Below are 18,455 nucleotides of genomic sequence, written 5' to 3'. Positions count from 1 at the left end.
ACCGATCGTAGCTAAGTTGGGCATTCGGCGGAGAGTGAATGTCGGAAGTGTGAATCGGAAGTAATTCATCTTTGCTCAAGTGAGAGGAAGTGTTTTGTTCACTCGAGTGTGAACAAAAGTTTCTCGTTTTTCGTGTGAAGGGAAGCGCTGCAAACGCGAACAAATACTGTTATACGGAACCAAAAGTTACGCACGGCATAGCGGCAAGGGATCCCTTAGAGATAGGTTTGGGACTTCCAGGCCATTTCAGGCCACTCAGGGTCAGTGCTGACTCTCAGAAGCATGCTTAGGATCCCGGAGATCGGCGTGGGTCACCTCAAATATTTACGTGTACGTGGTGCTTTAGGGCTTTCCGAGCCCAAGGTGGGGCCCTCAGAAGCCAGTGTGGGCGGCGGGCGCTAAGAAACTAGGCCCAGGGTGAGCCTGGAGCCCTCGGATAACAGTGTGAACCCTCGGGGTCTGTGTCGAATCCCTAAGGACCTTACGCAGGGACATAATAAACATGTGTTGCGGACCTCAACACATGTGAGGGACACGTGAGCTGCGACCCCTCAGATGCCGGCTTGGGGTTAGCAAAGTCTGTCGCCTCAAAAGTTTGGCTGAACTATCAGAGGCCAGTTAAGGTTCTCAGAAATGTTCGAAGGCTCAAAGATCCCTGTATGGGCCCTCAGAGAACATGGACACCAGTGGGACTTTCAGAGGCCCGTTTGGGCCCTCTGAAAGCTTCTTTAGGGCTCAGTGGAGCTCCTTAGGAGGCTTTGTTTAAAGCAAGCTCATGAGCCCTGCGACACTTGCACGGTAATTGAGCCTGTCGCAGACATTTGGCGAGAGTTGAGAAAGGCCCCGAAGATTTCGTTTCACGCTTTGAACGAAAATTGTGTCAGCACTCCAAAACTTATGAAAATCAGCTGTAAAATGTAATAAAGAACGAACTAGGAACATGGAATGAATCACAGCATTGACATTTCCGAGTCTGGACTCGGAGTCTTGAAGATTTTGGCGACTGCGAGTCAGACTCTGGTTTAAACTGCACGCTCCAACCGAGTCTGACCTCACGGACATTCTCAGAAAGGTACCCCCATTTTTTTCCCCGACTCCAAAATCTCATCGGATCTGTATCGATCTCAGGGGGTGCCCGGTCCGAGGTTGGGGGGGGGGGCAAGCTGCCCCGCTTGCCCCCCCCCGTGGCGACGCTAATGCTCAAAAACCTCTATGGGCCCCCTCACGCTTGGGGTAGGCTTCCTGAAGCATAAAATATCTGAGTCTTGAGATGGGCCCATTAGACATGAACTGGGCCATCAATATACATGTGGTGAGTTGACCTATATCAAACATGATATCGGCTCAATCAGGATTGGGATAGGCCCTCTCAGACCCAGACCAGGCACGGAGTACGGACCCTCCCACACATAGGATGATCCTTTCATTCCTGGGATGAGTCTTTTCAGGCCTGAAATGGGCCCCTCTCAGGCCTGAAGTGGACCCTCTCAGGCCTCAAATAGGTCCTCTAGGGCCTGAAATGGGCCCTCTCAGGCCTGACATTAGCCCTCTCAGACCTGAAATGGGCCCTCAGACCTGAAATGGGCCCCCTCAGCCCGTAAATGGTCCCTATCATGTCGAAAAAGGGCCCCCTGGCCCCTCATACCGTAACTGGGCCCTCTCAGGTCTGAAATGGTGCCTCTTATGCCTGAAATGGGCCCTCTCTGGCCTCAAACGGGCCCTCTCTGGCCTAAAACGGGCCCTCTCTGGCCTCAAACAGGCCCTCTAGGGCATGAAATGAGCCCTCTCAAGCTTGAAATGGCCCCCTCAGGCCAAAAATGGGCCCCTCTCAGGCCTGAAATGGGCCCCTCTCAGGCCTGAAATGGGCCCCTCTCAGGCCTGAAATGGGCCCTATCAGGCCTCAAGCATGCCATCTAGGGCCTGAAATGGACCCCTTCAGGCCTGAAATGGGCCCTCTCAGGCCTGAAATGGCCCCTCTCAAGCCTCAAACAGGCCCTCTAGGGACTGAATTGGGCCCTCTCAAGCTTCAACTGGGCCCCTTCAGGCCTGAAATGGGCCCTCACATACCTGAAATGGACCCTCTTAGGCCTGAAATGGCCCTTTCATGCCATGGAACGGGCCCTCCTAGGCCTTGGATTAGTTCAATCGGGCCTTGGATCACCCCTTAAAACATAAAATGGGACTATATATCCTAAGGGGGGGGGGGGGCTATCAGGCCTGAAGACTGTTTTTCAGTCCTATGGCGGACCTTGACATTAGTGATAAAAAGATTGTCAGGCTGCATAACGTTACAGTTCGAATCGACGGTGGGCCCCTAGGATAAGAGACGGGGGTGAGATCTCACCCCTTTCACCCCCCCCCCCCCTGGCTGCGCCACTGATGAATGTAATGAAACAGTAACGGATGCTGCACAATGGGCCGTAATCTGTCCTCTAAGCAAATGAAAAATGATGCCGTTTGGTCTATTTGCGAAACAAGTAGGAATCGTTTCAATCTGAGGGATCATCGGAATCAACGAGAATCTATCCTTCTCTCGTAAACTTAGTGTGGAATGGTACTTGCCTCTGCGTCCAAACGTGCTCTCTCCCAGACATCCCACCAGCTGCTTGGCTCCGGGTCTGGTCAGCGGTGGGTGTGCCTGCCGTGGTGAGCCCTGATGGGTGGCAATCCGCGCTATCACCGCTGTCGTCGTCCCCCGGTGCCTCAGTGCAGCGGCCAGCGGGGCTGCCATCGCTACCACTGCAGAAACCAGCGGGTGCCTCACTCCCGACCTCTCAACCGGGCAGGACGTGGCCCGCTACCCTTTATAGTTATACGGTCCATAGATGCAACAGAAAATGTAGGTAATTAGTGGGTCGTCACGTCCTCTTTTCTGAAGCGTGTCTCTCACCCGTTTCCTTGTAACCGCTGTGTCTTCGGCGGTGCCCATTGCCTGACGCTATGAATGGTCACATCGACCGCTGTGCCGCCGCGCCCCCTCCCCCCCTCCCCGGTGGGGGTCGCCGACAGCCGTTTTTACCGCACCACCTCCTAACAACCGCCTGAATGCACCGACCATCGAGCTGTTTGTGGTGACGTCATAAGAGCGGCCGGTCGGGTCTGACCGGGCAGGGCTCGGTCGGGTCGATCGGGGGTCCCACGGGGTCGCGGTAGTGCCACTGCCACGGCCGCTGCCATTGGCACTGGCGCGGTGCGAACGACCCACAGGAGGTGTAGGGTCAACGGCACGGCGCTGGGCGCGGCATGGACCATGCACGCGTGGGGTCGATAGGGGGAGCGGTGCCGACCCCATATGGTGAATGGTGAGACCTGCTGGCCTGACTGTCTGGCTGCTCATACCGGCTAGTAACTGAGCTGTTCTCTGCTTACAACAGAGCGTCCACGATTATCAATTCATTGGTCTATTTGCTGGAAATGGCCAGACAGTGACATTGGCACAGTCGACTCACGGTGAATTTTAAACGTCATGGGATATGTTATTCAGCATCCACTCGAAGCCGGCCCGGCGACCGTTTTCCACTCGTCGATATTTGATACGCCGATGATCGTTCTGTTGCTGGTCACGCCGCTTCGGTCCAGTCGCAGTTCTGAGAACTGTTTGGACCGAACCCGTTCCCAGAGGCTCTGTAGACATAAACCACGACAATTACTGCAGACACACAGATACCGACATACCTGCGCGGTTTCATAAACTTTTACGGGGAAATACCCTGACCACCGCTGTTTATTACAGGAACGTCCTAAGCGTGGAGCGTATGCCTGCGTAGTTTTTTTTTTTTTCATTTCGCGGTACGGTGACTGTGGCCGATTTCATATCGTGTTCTACAGACCTCTACGTGACAGTGATTGGTCTGACCTGACCGGGGCTGATCTCGGTTAGACTAGGGCTAGACAAGCTTCGGGGAAGGCCCTTCTCGATTCCTCCGGTGCATAAACTGTCTGCAGAACAATGGAAAATGACGACATCTCGGCCAGCGAATCCGTGACATCGCAGTTAGTAAATTACTAGAGTGGATGGGTGCTGGTATGTACTATGTACCCACCCTCCGGGAAGGAGGACGATGAGTACCGGTCCTCACTCACTCACTCATTAATTCATTAATTCATTCATACATTCATTCATTCACTCGTTCACTCATTCATTCATTAATTCACTCACTCACTCACACTCACTCACTCACTCACTCACTCTCACTCTCACTCTCACTCTCACTCTCTCTCTTTCTCTCTCTCTCTCTCTCTCTCTCTCTCTCTCTCTCTCTCTCTCTCTCTCTCTCTCTCTCTCTCTCTCTCTCTCTCTCTCTCTCTCTCTCTCTCTCTCCAAACCAAGCTGTTTCTTTTCAGCGGACAGGGTACACAATGCTCGTGCTTTTGTTTTTCATATTCACTTCACGGTGACGGTCAATTTTAAGCATAATTGTCCTTTTGCATGAAGGTTCCTTATGCATGAGACATGTTTTGTAGTAACTGACACTAAATATATTTGGTGAATCGACATAACAACAAACGTCATCATTTTAACACGTCAGGTTAACGTAATAATAAGTAAAAGTACGCATATGTATGCCTTTACACCAGAAGCAGTATACAAGCTGAAATGGCATCAGTCTGTCTATTTGCTTAGTATGTACAAACGATGCGATAGCCGTACTTATAGCTGCAATCAGTATAAACAAAGTATGTATATTGTATAATGTTTAATTATTTCAGGTGGGCATGACTCAGGCGACTGGGCCACAAACCTCGCACCCGACGTTAACCGCACGCTGTCCGCACGCATTGTATTTTAGTGTTTTGCATCAATAGGAAGGGTATCAATACAACACAGCAAGGCACCGTGTCCGCTGCCACGTTATGTGGGTGTACTTTACACATCGGCACAAACAACACTGGACGTCCGACGGTGAGGCACTTGGCTATCACAGAGCTGTGCGACTATATAAGGCATACATAACAGGTTCAATCAGTCTGTGCTGATTGCTCCCCTTCCCTGGCCATCTAGCTGAACCGATAAGGACGTTTGAGGAGTGCCTCCATCGCTTGAAATAAATAACATAAAATTCCAGAGCAAAACTGTTCCCAGCATACTTATACAGAACATGAAATGAAACACAAGTTACGGAAACTCAAGGCCCACCAAGCACTGCCGTAACACACCGACCAAGTGCGTGGGCTAACCCCGTTGTATGAATAATGACACCGCGCCGTTCTGCTTTGCGAACAACTTGCCCTAATCATTATGTACCCCAGTGATATCCAGACCGACTCCTTCAGACCTTGACACGGCCGTCCTGGGACTCCCGGATCCTGACCACCGATCGGTTGGGATCTGACCGTCCCGGTCTGACCCTGACCCCGACCCGGGGCGGCTCAGTCCCCGGCGCGCCATCCTCCGCCCCGGGCGCGTGCTTTCCGAGTGGTCCGTCGCTGCCGGCGGCCCGCGGCTGTGCTGACCTATAGCCGGGGGATACTAGCGGAAAACACGCCGGTAACATCATCTCGGTGACCACAGCAGGAGGTGTCAGAACCCATCGAAGGTCACATGGACACGCACTGTCCCTCAGGTGGTGATGGGTGAAACCTGTAGCGCCTGAACCGTTGAAATTTGTGGTCAGTAGCTCATCCTGTCGAGGACTGACGGTTGTTCTCTGCAGTAGCTGCTTCTGAACGGATCACGGGGGGTATGCGTCTGTCCGGCCGGTCGCGGGCTGCTGATACATTCGGCCGGCGCTGGTACCGAGGTAGCTGTGGCGGCGGTAGCAGTGTCACCCACATACAGCCTTCTCAGAGCTGCCTCGCTGCCAGGACTGCCAGCAGCGGCAGCAGCAGGCTGCTGTGTCACCCACATACAGCCGTCTCAGAGCTGCCTCGCTGCCAGAACTGCCAGCAGCGGCGGCAGCAGGCTGGCGAGCACCTCAGACGGCCGTGTGAGTCCCGCCGAGCCGCCGTACCGCGGCTGCGTGTCGCCCTCGCCGTACCCTATAACTGGGCACAACGGCATAACGTCAGGGGCCGAGTATGGAGGACGAAACAGCGGCACTTCCTGTACCCTATAACTGGGCACAGCGGCATGGTGTCAGGGGACGGGTATAGACAGAACAGCGGCACTTCCTGTACCCTATAACTGGGCACAACGGCATAACGTCAGGGGCCGAGTATGGAGGACGAAACAGCGGCAGTCGGCACTTCCTGTGCCCTATAACTGGGCGGCACAGGTCAGGGTAATGGGAACAATTATGCATACAGAAGACACGGGACAGTAGGTGAACTTTATGTAATATCACTGTCTATCCGGAACGGAATATAACAGCACATCGGGAAGACGAGAACGGCCATTAACCCGCGCCCTGGTGGGGTCCGTTTATAACGCGACCTGGTGGGGGGGGGGGGGGGCTATTTTTTGCCCCCCCTCGTATCTCCGAAACTACTGGACGGATCCGCAAAATTCAAACGGCGTTCGATAGCCCTGTCAAATTTGTTGAGGGAAACCAAATTTTATTGACCTCGGGGTCACCGATGACGTCACAGGTCAGGTCAAAGATAAAATGTTTCACCGTTCACGGGGTTTCTAGGGAAAGCGCTATAACACCGAGTAAAACGCATTTTGTCGAAAATCAGCGATAAGACGTCAGTTGTCTAGTACATATGTTGCTATTAGAGGTCACTGGTCATACCAGGTCAGGTCACAGGTCAGGTCACCAAAGGTCACCAAGGGTCACCACATGAACCCAACTTTACTAAGGTTGTGCGATGCATGTTTTATGGCCAGTTTTTCATTTCCAACCCAATGGTGTTGGTTATAAGACCATCAGGTACGGTTTAGGTCACTTTCTGGTGGACGTCAGGTCAAGGTCAGGTCAAAAAAGGTCAAATTTCAAAGTTGATATTTTTGCATAAAATGGGTATCAATTCGATGCAGCTCGTCACGGGGAGTCTAATGGTGGTCTTTGTTTTGCACTACGAGGTCTAGAATTGCTAAAAATTGAGTTTGAAAATTTGACGTCATCAATTTTGAACAGTTTTTTCGCTATAACTTCGCCAAAAAAAGAGGTATCAATCTAAAATTTGGTATGTGGATGGAAGGTGGTAAGGACTATCACATATATTCCGGTTTTTGCGAAATTCAAAAAACTTTTTGGATTTTTTGACTATTATATCCGAAAAATCTATTTTTTGATTTTTGGGGGTCAAAATAAAAAAAAATTCAAAAATCCGAGATAGCAGTTTTGTAGCCCTGTCAATTCTACAGCTTTTATATCCTAAACATTTTTCTGTATTTGCAAAGCTATAGGCCTGACAGCTCTTCCCGCGAAACCCTTTTTTGGGTCGAAAACGGCAGAACATGACGTCACTCTGACGTCATTTCCGGCCAACCTATCATAGCTTTTGGAAAATTTTTGGTCACAATGTGTAAAATTGATGTCCGGGAGGGTACTGAAAGTTTGGTGACGATCGGCGCAGCGGTTCTGGAGATATATTGAAAAGTCTGGAGGGGGGGCAAAAAATAGCCCCCCCCCCCACCAGGTCGCGGGTTAAGTGTGGAAGGCCCTGAGTTATGGCAGCTCACAGGATGGCTCAGAACCGAGCGGTTGTTTGCAGTTGGCAGGACAACGTAATTTGTGAGTACCCTGCAAGGCACGAGGTTGTTGTGGGCCATACAGTAAATATCATGCAAATGCAGCTTCTCATTAGCAATGGAAAGTCATAAAAACTGGCTCATATAAGCTAAACTAACGTTGCTGAGCGTGAACCGACAACATGCGAGAAAATAAGAACAAAAGTAAACGTAACTTACGTGCAACAAACGTAACTCAAGTCGTTATGTGGCTTGAAAAATAAATGGAGGCGACTCTGTCTGAAAAACAAAACAAAAATGGCATGCGCTTATCAAACACACAAATTTCGCCGACTAGAGTATCAACAGAAAGCTTCAAAACACAAGGAACCATTGCAGTACAATGGCGATGGTCCAACACAAAAGATCATTACAGAGGCCTTCAGGTAGTCGATATTTCATAAACATGCACCGTTCAACATTGCAGGACATCGCCCATGCCATTCACTGAATAGCGACCGCTTGGCAGAGTTTCCAATCCGCACTCCGAAAGACCGCTAGTTGCTGATCCATAAACTTCACCCATTTACCCTGAGAGCTGCGACAGTCTTCTACAAAGCGTAAAGCTTCCCGTCATGCTTGGTAAAACCATCGCGTCGGCCACTGCCAGTGCCTAATGTAGGCATGTGCATATGAAAGATCACCTCTCCTTATTTCTAATCTCTACTGCCAGGAGCGCCGCACCTCTCCGACTCTCGGCGGCGTGGCGCGGCGCGTTTGTTGTGATAGCGCCCCTGTTTGACGCAGTCGGGTAAACGTGGCCGCTGCGCCGAATACGTCCCGGACTCTGGGTCACGATCGCAGGGCCCTCGACAGAGACACAATCAGCCTCTGTGTGATTCTGGCACGGGATGGTATTAGAGCACGCTGTTCGGTGGTAGGCCTGTACTTAAAGAGGCCCTTGCCTATTGGAGTGGATGCGGTACGCACATGGAGGTATGTGGACTTGGGTGACCCCTGCCAGATGGATTGAGTGATGACTGAAATGATGAAAGGCGTGCAATGAAATGGTCTAAAGTGGCCAGGCATTGCTGGTTCCAGTCATTATATGACGTTAATATTTGAAAAATAACGTTATGGGATCCGAGTTCTGTCATCGTTGGCTGTCATTTTAAAGGGACCCTCCCACCTTCAAAAAAGTTAATGAATTGGCATAAAAGTGATGTCGCTCGGTTCAGAAAGAGCAAAAACGAATATCTACCAAATTTCATTGAAAAATATTCACCGGTTTTCAAGATATTATACTTTTACTTTTGTTTACTTTTTGGGATCTCCGCTGTTCCTAGCGACTTTATTTGAAAGTGCGGCATTTGTTGCGCGCAAAGCAGCATATACCTACCACCGCGTGCTACAAAACGTTTTAGTCAAACATATAAAAATCGTTAGATATCTGCGATGACGTCACACATTCAGAGGGGTATTCCTATGCATTAGCCCCTCTGAATCAAAATGCTGCAATTTTGAAATTCAATATTTCCGATTTAAGGCATTTCTCGATGTTGTGAGTGCCGAAACCGGTAATTGTGAGCCAGGGACCCCATTTTGGCTATCTCAACTCAAATCTAATGTTAAGGTGGGAGGGTCCCTTTAAGACGTTCCTCGTTTATTTCCAGCTTATTTTGTGTTTATCGCTCTCAACTTGCAAATGACTTCTATTATTAATGTTTTATTTGAGTAACGTCATGTAACCAATTTGAGCTTTCGGCAGGTGACCGTTAATCATATTGCATGGTCGTTACATCAGTGACAGTCCTGTAACCGCGTCAAAGTGATGCCGCGCTATCGCTGCGTGACAGCTGTCGGCGTGACGCAGCAGGTTCCGTTACATCCGTCACACAGGGCCGGGAGCACCGAACTGGAACGGACCCCGTGCAGGGCACTCTGCTCATCGGGGAATGGAGCCATTTGTGCGGAATGTTGCCCGAGCTAGTGAAACGGGAGGGGAGCAGAATAGAGGGCTATACGCCCATTCAAACTACAGAAACGTTAGGGTACGCGGAAATTACGCCGGCTAAAGAGCAGCACTGCCCTGTTATCGTTTCGATTTGAACGGTTTTCTGTGAGCGAACTTTACTGACTCAAACTGTCTTGATTTGTGACAGATATTTGGATCCATACAATCAACGAATAGGGCACGTACCTTGCAAGCCAGGCCGGGAACCGGAACTCTGTTCACCAATATTTCATTCAGCGTTATGTGCGTACATTTGCTTACATACATTTATTTACACTGAGCGATGCCCATAGTTGGCCGCGGCCGTGTGGACCGTGAGGAGTTGCGTGCCGGTGTTACATTTGACCTGTAACACCTGCACTGTCCGGCGGGCCCTGCAGCACCGTCCTCGACCTGAATCGGCCGACATGGGGGGGGGGGTCGACACTGGGCCGCCGACGGCTGGACTGTTACCCTTTGTTGGGGCGGTAGTCATAGCAAGGGCTGACGTCACTCAGCGTCCCGCTCCGGTCGCCGACGGACCCACCTCCGGTCCCACAGGTCCCACCGCCAGTCCCACAGCTGTCATATCTGTCCCACAGCTGTCCCAACGCCGGTCCCACAGGAACCACCATCTGTCCCACAGCTCTCCCACCATCTGTCCCACAGGTCCTACCGCCAGTCTCACAGGTCCCATCTGTCCCACAGCTGTCCCACCGTCTGTCCTACAGGTCCCATCTGTCCCACAGCTGTCCAACCGCCAGTCCCACAGGTCCCACCGCCAGTTCCACAGGTCCCACCACGAGTCCCACAGGACCCACCATCTGTCCCACAGCTGTCCCATCTGTCCCACATCTGTCCCATCTGTCCCACAGCTGTCCCATCTGTCCCACAGCTGTCCCATCTGTCCCACAGCTGTCCCATCGCCAGTCCCACAGGTCTCACCGCCAGTCCCACAGGTCCCACCATCTGTCCCACAGGACCCACCGCCAGTCCCACAGGTCCCACCGCCAGTCCCACAGGTCCCACCACGAGTCCCACAGGACCCACCATCTGTCCCACCGCCAGTCCCACAGGGCCCACCATCTGTCCCACAGGACCCACCATCTGTCCCACCGCCAGTCCCACAGGACCCACCATCTGTCCCACCGCCAGTCCCACAGGACCCACCATATGTCCCACAGGACCCACCATCTGTCCCACGCTGCACGCCCCTACTCGGTGCTCTGCAAATCGTACTTTTTTATCTTCCTGACTCATCAGCTTTGCAAAGAAAAATCAAAGAAGCCTGGAAAAGCTGCTATGCTAGACTCCATACTCTGCTTTAGAAGTCGATTGTTTACTGTGGGGGTAAGAGTAAAAAAGGTTATACATACAGCCTGCTGGACGTTTGCCGAGCTATGTGAATTTCCAGACGTTTCTGGTTGGATGTTGCTCCTGTCAAGCCTTAGCCTCTCGCCGGTGCATGCCGGTTATGTAAGTGATGACGATGTAGAGGCTAGAGCCAGGAGTTTGTTTGCTAAAAATTCCCATACAATTTTGCATTTGCTGCCGTGTCTGAACAGAGTAACATAAGTGTGGATTTATATTTAAATTAGTTTTTACCTACACATAATCATCCTGCTACATTATTCATATGAAGGGATAGTTTCCCAATAGGACAATAGCAGTTGTTTTGCAGGTAAGTGTTGGTCCCTGCCTTCTGCAGCACTCGGTAAATACAGTTTCATTTCTGAGGCCATGGTCGGTAACAGCATTGAGCCCACTGGATGGCCGCATTGATTTTCCCCAGTACCTCACGGGTACGACTCATGCCATTTCGGCACGGATGTCTGCCATCGATTCCCAGGTGCTAGTGTCGGGCACATGGTGGAGACCAATAACTTATACAGATATGTCGGACTGGGATTTAATTATGACTGACGCCTCAAAAGGGCAGGGAATTTAAAAGATAAGCGGTCATGGCAATTAATAGACTGTAGCAAATCCACAGGGCACAGGCCAAAACTACCAGACTGGCATGCAGTTCTAATAGGGACGTGCAATGCATTATTCGTCGATTCAGCAATTTAATTAAGCGGGTTCACGGATTCCATAAAACAATTTTCTTGTACTGTCTTACTTATTTTCTTGCCTTGTCTTGTCGTAACCTTCATGCTACATAAGGGTCAGTTTGAATAACTGACGAAATTATGCTCAGACATGCAGTTTGGGTGACCCATGCATTTTTCAGCACAAGTTCCGAGCTGCGCAAATGGAGCCATTTTCAAAGCAGTCTCGCTACACTATTGTGTGATCGGTGCTTAGAGATTTTTTTTCGTGTGAAAGCGGACCTAAATACTCACTTTCCATGCCGTTTTGCCGATAAACCACATTTCTTGTCGTGCTATTGATAGCATAACATGAGCTTGCGGTGCAATACATAGATTCAACTAAAATTAGGCTAGTCAGGACGAGCTGTCATCAAGCGTACATTGGCAGTGTTGTTTAGCGTGCACTGTGCAGCCATTGTGTCGGCATATCGCTACCTCATGCTTTATCTCTTCAGCAGTGACCACCGCCTGTCGATTGTCTCACCTGTGTCTCGGTATGTCTCAGTATGTCTCACCTGTGTCTCGGTATGTCTCACCTGTGTCTCAATGTGTTTCGGTATGCCTCACCTGTGTCTTGGTATGTCTCAGTATAGCCCAGTATGTCTCGGTGTCTCTGTGTGTCTCACCTGTGTCTCGGTATGTCTCATTATGTCTCACCTGTGTGTAGGTATGTCTCAGTATGTCTCACCTGTGTCTCGGTATGTCTCTGTGTGTCTCACCTGTGTCTCGGTATGTCTCGTCGGCCGAAATGTCTCCCCGCTGCTGGCTGGCGGCCGGCTGCTGCTGGTGGATGGACCCCTGGTTGTCCGGACAGCCGAACCACCACTCACCCGTATTGCGAGGGTACCCCCCGGTCAGCTGCGAACCGATAGAGAGGGGTGGTGAGAGGGGTGCACTGAGGGGACAGGGAGCCGTCAGAGGGGTGCACTGAGGTACATACACTGAGGGGACAGGAAGCCGTCAGAGGGGTGCGCTGAGGGACAGGGAGCCGTCAGAGGGGTGCACTGAGGGGACAGGAAGCCGTCAGAGGGGTGCACTGAGGGGACAGGAAGCCGTCAGAGGGGTGCGCTGAGGGGACAGGAAGCCGTCAGAGGGGTGCACTGAGGGGACAGGAAGCCGTCAGATGGGTGCACTGAGGGGACAGGAAGCCGTCAGAGGGGTGCACTGAGGGGACAGGAAGCCGTCAGAGGGGTGCACTGAGGGGACAGGAAGCCGTCAGAGGGGTGCACTGAGGGGACAGGAAGCCGTCAGAGGGGTGCACTGAGGGGACAGGAAGCCGTCAGAGGGGTTCACTGAGGGGATATGGAATCGTCAGCTGAACCACCACTCGCCCGGTTCACGGTGAACGCTGGTCAGCTGCGAACCGACAGAGAACGAGAAAAATTAACGCTGATTTTAATTGGAACTTAGTGCGAAGTGAGGTAAAAGAGCTTTATCGCTAAGTGATGTTGCTTCTCTTTTTTTAATTACGCTTCAACTTTTCAAAAGTGAAATATGCGACTGAAATTATATTTTTTAGGATATCTAGCACCTCACTCACTGCTTTATTGATAAATGGTTACTGAGAATACTGAGTGACATTTTTTAGGTGGATGAATAAAGAAAACAATGCGTCATCTGGTTTAAACAAAACGTCATCTGGTAGACCCCCACTCACCCTCAGAGGTCGGTCTCGTATTTTGTAGTAGGACCCCCCTTTGAAGAAGTAGGTCCTGCCGTTTTTCCACGTGTTCACAGTGTCCAGGTTGCCCGGTAGTCCTCTCCACACGCGAATATTCTGCGGGTATTTATCGCTAACACCCTGGCCACCAGATTTGGCAGCCTCGTAGTCAAACCGCCAGTACTGGTCACCCTTGAAGAAGTAGATCTTTTTGTTTCGCTTCCACGTGAACGCTGCGTCGATGTCGTTCGGGATGCCCTGGAACTCCTCCGAGATGGGTTTTGGGTATCCCTCGTCCACCGTGGGCAGGTTGGTCATCCGCCACACCTCGTCTCCCTGTAGAGGGATGAAAGAGAAATGTCAACCGTGCTTAGCATGTTAGGGAGATAGTTTGATTGATAATCGTCATGTCAACCGATTATCAAATTTTCATACACAACTGGCCGATTTTACTAATATCCTCCTGTCAGTTGCTATGTTTCCCTAATAATGTTAACTCTGATAATGCTGAGGCAAAGAAGCGCCATTCTCCACTAAAACTCGCTGTACCTACCTTGAAGAAGAAGACCAGCTCCTTGGAGTTCCGTCTAGGGGTGTACACCATGGCGTCGTCAAGGTCGTCCGGCAGGCCGCCCCAGCGGTCGGCGATCCTCTGCGGGTAGCCCTCGGCCACGGCGATGTCCGTCAGCCGCCAGTAGTCGCCGCCCTTGAAGACGTACGTCTCGCGGCTGGTCTTCACCGACACGGTGATTATGGCGTCCACGGAGCTGTCCTCGCAGAGCGCGGCGTTCTCGGACTCCCGGGCGTCCACCTCGCCCCCGCCGCCGTCCTCGCCGTCCGTCTCGTCACCGCCGCCCCCGTCACCGCCCCCGCCCGAATCTGTGTCCGGGGGTCCGTCCGTGTCCGGCGCCGGAGCAGGCTGCTCCTCGGGCGGACCGTACATACTCTGTGGACAGAGGAAGTGGAGGCGTGGCGTGCGCAGGATACACGCGTATCGCGGATTGGAGCTCTCATTACAGAATTCACGACGAATGTGGGATCTGTTGGCCAGAGAAGATGCGTCCCTTTGGTCCTTGTCAAGACTCAATGTCGTATGGCCTGTTATGTCAACAATTAGCGGAAGTGGGCCATCGTTCATTCACCGCCTAACACTTTATTTCTGTTGGATATTACACTACGGCGACTGTCGATCGTGATATTCCTGTGACTTTAAACGACATTTTCATTGTTTCTGTCAAGCACTGTTCTGAAACTCGCACACACATCGCCACTCACTCACACACGCACATCTCACCTGAATGCCTTTGATGTCGTCCTGTTTGATGATGTCCCGGTTGACCCCGGGCGGACGGTAGAAGGGCGCCATCAGCGCGTCGTTCACCTCGCTGTGCGCCAGACCCAGGCTGTGACCGAACTCGTGCGCCGCCACCGTGAACAGGTCCACGCCGTTCCGGCCGCCGGGCGTCACGATGAAGCTCTCACTCTTGTCAAAGTGCGCGTCGCCGCCGTAGATGGGGAAGAAGGCGTGTGCCAGCGTGCCGCCCGGGCCGTCGAAGGCGTCGCCGTCGCCGTGATCGCCGTACTCAAATCTGAGAAGCGTGAATGAAGTGCATATAAAGACCGTGCTCCAAGAACCCATTTTGTCCGAAGCGACTACTGCGTTGATTCAGCGGCGAATGCTACAGCAAGTGGTGACTGGCAACTGATACCTGTATTGGTAGCTGGGATGTTCTGTAATATAATCGTCGGATCTGCAAGCGAGACACGCTGAAGTCGATGAAGTCAGTCTCACCTGACGTCGATGTTTGCCTTGCTGTTGGTGGACGCGGCGATCTCCGTGAAGGTCAGCGCCGAGACGTCCGCCCATGCCTGGAAGGCGTCACTGATGGCCTTCCTGGTCAGCTCGCGGTCCCTGTTCTTGGGCCAGTTGACGATCTTGTAGGTCAGGGCCTTGTTCCTCCATCTGGACCCTGTGGTCATGGAAACGCACCGGGGCGATATGTATGATTCAAACAAGCATGCTGTCGTACTCGCTAAAAAGGAACAAACATTGGCATATAGGTCAAGGCTGCAAATTATGAATATCCATTAGTATTTTGACTGGTGTAGTGTTGACCAATTCACTTGAACTTATAATCAATATCCTCACGTACCGTGACCTGGGTGGTCGTGCTATTCAATCGTCGTCCTCACCTTGAAGGGCGTACCGTTTCCTGCGACGTTGCCGTTTGGGCGGGGCCGCCTTATCGGGAACTCCACAGCGGGGCTGCTGCATCTTAGCCACCGTGGCGTCATCCATGACCCCTGTGTGCAGGTCAGATCAGGTCACCCTGAGGTCTGCAGCGGCTCCATGTAACATCGCCTAGCGGTCCCATCAGAGTGAGTGTGCGTAGCGCAATTCCGTAACATTCAGTGATACGGTAGCGCTGATAGCACTGTTCTTGTGTCACCTCCAGTGGGCGTTATCATGAGACGAAACTTTGTGACGATAAAAAGACAACTGCCGCATTGCCCAAGCATCAACATGCCTTAGTAAGGTATGGTCTGCACACCACTCACTGACCGGTGACGGGCAGACCGGCGAACTGTTGAAACTCGGCCAGTTTGGAGGAGAGCGACTGCAGCGACCCGAACCGGCTCTCTGTCGGGCTCACCCAGCCAAACTTGGCCAGGTACGCCTGTCGGATGCATCGGTGGGATGGGGAGCCTGATTTAATGCCCTATTTTCATTCCTTTATCTATCCTCTATCTATAGATTCATTCATTAATTCATTCATTCATTCGACTTTATCAGTTCATTTGTTCAAACCTCAGCCTCATTCATTCACTTATCATCTTCCATTAATTCAATCAATAAATCAATCAATCAGCATTCTTCATTCATTCATTCATTCATACCTGCTACCCCTGCTAGGCCTCTGGTGCCCCTGACAGACCCATGGTGCCCCTGCGAGGCCGGTGGTGCCCCTGGCAGGTCTCTGGTGTCCCTGACAGACCTGGGGTGCCCCTGACAAGCCTGCGGGGCCCCTCACAGGCCCGTGGTGCCCTTGCTAGGCCTGTGGTGCCCCTGGCGGGCTGGTGGTGCCCGGTGCCCCTGCTAGGTCGGTGGTGCCCCTGACAGGCCTGTGGTGCCCCCGGGCACCAAGGGGGTCATGACTCATGTGGCCCCCCTTGGATCTGCCACTGATACGTTATGGCTTATGCAATATGCAATTGCAGGCACTTGGTATCCCTCACTTATCCCTTATTGGGGGCTCTGGCGGGCTCCTGAGGGCCCACGTCTATCTCCGGGAGCCCTAGACGGGCTCCTTTGGGTCCTTTCAGTCCACTAGAGCATAAGAGGTCTCCACTCGAGTCCTATACATCTGAGGGCGTACCCTGACGTCTGAGGTACCCAACTGCAGCTCCAATGGTCTCTTACACTGGCGGATCCAGGGAGGGGGCATTGAGGGTCATGCCCCCTTCCCAGAGGCCTAAAGTGGCCCGTTTGCCCCCTCCCCCAAACGATAATGAAACATAGTTCAATCAGTGCGTGGCCCAGGAGCCGAGTTAGACAGGGGGTGTTTTACCACCTCCCGGCCCGCAAAGGGACCCAAGCACTGACTCGAAGCGGGTTAACTGGTCGACAAAAGCAATGGTAAGTGTTTACAAAGTAATATAAAGGCATGGGTCGGGTGGGCTACCATTTATATATTTTTATTTTTAGTAAAAAAAAAAATATTCATAGTGTCAGGGCTGTGACGAAAAATAAGTGGCCTAAATCCGATGAGAAAACAGGATTTGGGGGTACCCTAGGTTTGGCTCCTGCATGAGTTGGCCCCCCCCCAAAACGCAAGCCTGGATCCGCCAGTGAGAGAGAGAGAGAGAGAGAGAGAGAGAGAGAGAGAGAGAGAGAGAGAGAGAGAGAGAGAGAGAGAGAGAGAAAGAGAAAGAGAGAGAGAGAGAGAGAGAGAGAGACCTGCACGTGCGGAAGGGCGAGAGGGTTCTTCCAACTGGCCTGTGCACGGCACCCTACTAACCGGTCACTAGCGGTGTGCCAAACTTGAAGGCAATCGACCCAGCCGTTCTCGAGATCTGAAGGCGGCATCCTACACGTGCAAACTGGGTCCAAAGTGGCTTTTGCGCGGTACCCTACCAACCGGTCCCTAATTGCGTACCAAATTTGAGCACAGTCGGCCCAGTCGTTCTCGAGATCTAGAACCGTCGCCAACAAAAAAGACGCAGATCAATCGGCCCAGCGGTTGCTGAGTTGTATGCCTCTCAAAAGCGCAACAGGCTGGGTCGGGCCGGGCCGGATTGGGCCGCTCATACTGAGATTTTTCCATGACATTGAGAAGACGCGCTTCGCCCCACCCGTTCCGTCGTATCTATCCTCATAATACTGAAATCCTTGTCATCCACGCAGTGACGCCGCAACCCCGTTCAAGGGTGGACAGACAGGTCAGGCAATTTATCCCATGCGGGCTGCTCCCTTGGAGCGCATCGCAGTCCCTGAGGGAGTCACTTGTAGCCGGGTGCAGGGAGTGCTTGGAGGCTGTGTGGCCTGTCCTTACGGACGGGCTCAGCCCCGGCGACTTAACCTGGTGCCTGCCCAGACCATTGGCTCCCCCGAATTCCAATCGTCCTTCTGGCTCCGAAATGATCTCATTGGACCGAAAGGGCCTAACAAAAGAAAAAAGAGTACGAGCGCACTTTGCGCTGGCTCGTAATCGTGCCGTCATAATTTTCCGGTCAGCATCTACCTGATCATATCGTTAACAAATTCTCCTAATTCCAAGCCGTTTACTAAGAAAATCCTCATGCCATTCGGATGGATATCCACCTACACCCTCATACATTCAAGACGTTCGTATGGCCGTCACCCACCTGTCCTTGGACGAGTCTCTCCTGGGGCTGCTGCTGCAGCTGCTCCAGACGGGCCGGCGAGGGCAGGCCGTCAGCCGGCAGCACGGCGAGCACGGCCGGCAGCACGGCGAGCACGGCCCGTGCTGGGCGCTTCATCACCGGCGCGGGGAGCGGGCGCCGCTGCCGACGACCGACTGGCGGCTCCGACCCCGCCGGCGGGCCGGCAGCGCCCACCGACGACGGCCGACCGGGCGGCACGCCCCCGCCCGGCGCGTGCCACGGCGCGTGGCGGGCTTATTGAGTGATAGT

The 18,455-nt window shown here is 52.5% G+C and overlaps 1 protein-coding gene across 1 annotated transcript; it reads right to left on the bottom strand.

Moving 5' to 3' along the window:
• Positions 1-5,705: 5,705 nt before the first annotated feature.
• Positions 5,706-18,236, bottom strand: LOC122364864 (matrix metalloproteinase-24-like). Its single transcript, XM_043335647.1, has 9 exons — positions 18,168-18,236; positions 15,865-15,979; positions 15,495-15,605; positions 15,094-15,271; positions 14,596-14,890; positions 13,846-14,247; positions 13,299-13,637; positions 12,361-12,499; positions 5,706-5,985 (listed from the first exon to the last, which is right to left on the bottom strand). The coding sequence occupies exons 3-9, from the start codon at positions 15,598-15,600 to the stop codon at positions 5,858-5,860; spliced, it is 1,587 nt and encodes a 528-aa protein (XP_043191582.1). The 5' UTR covers positions 15,601-15,605; positions 15,865-15,979; positions 18,168-18,236; the 3' UTR covers positions 5,706-5,857.
• Positions 18,237-18,455: the final 219 nt, after the last annotated feature.

The sequence above is a fragment of the Amphibalanus amphitrite genome, unplaced genomic scaffold (genome assembly GCF_019059575.1).
Source record: "Amphibalanus amphitrite isolate SeventyFive unplaced genomic scaffold, NRLGWU_Aamphi_draft 000704F_arrow, whole genome shotgun sequence".
Taxonomy (NCBI): domain Eukaryota; kingdom Metazoa; phylum Arthropoda; class Thecostraca; order Balanomorpha; family Balanidae; genus Amphibalanus; species Amphibalanus amphitrite.
This window is presented reverse-complemented; position numbering and strand designations above follow the sequence as displayed.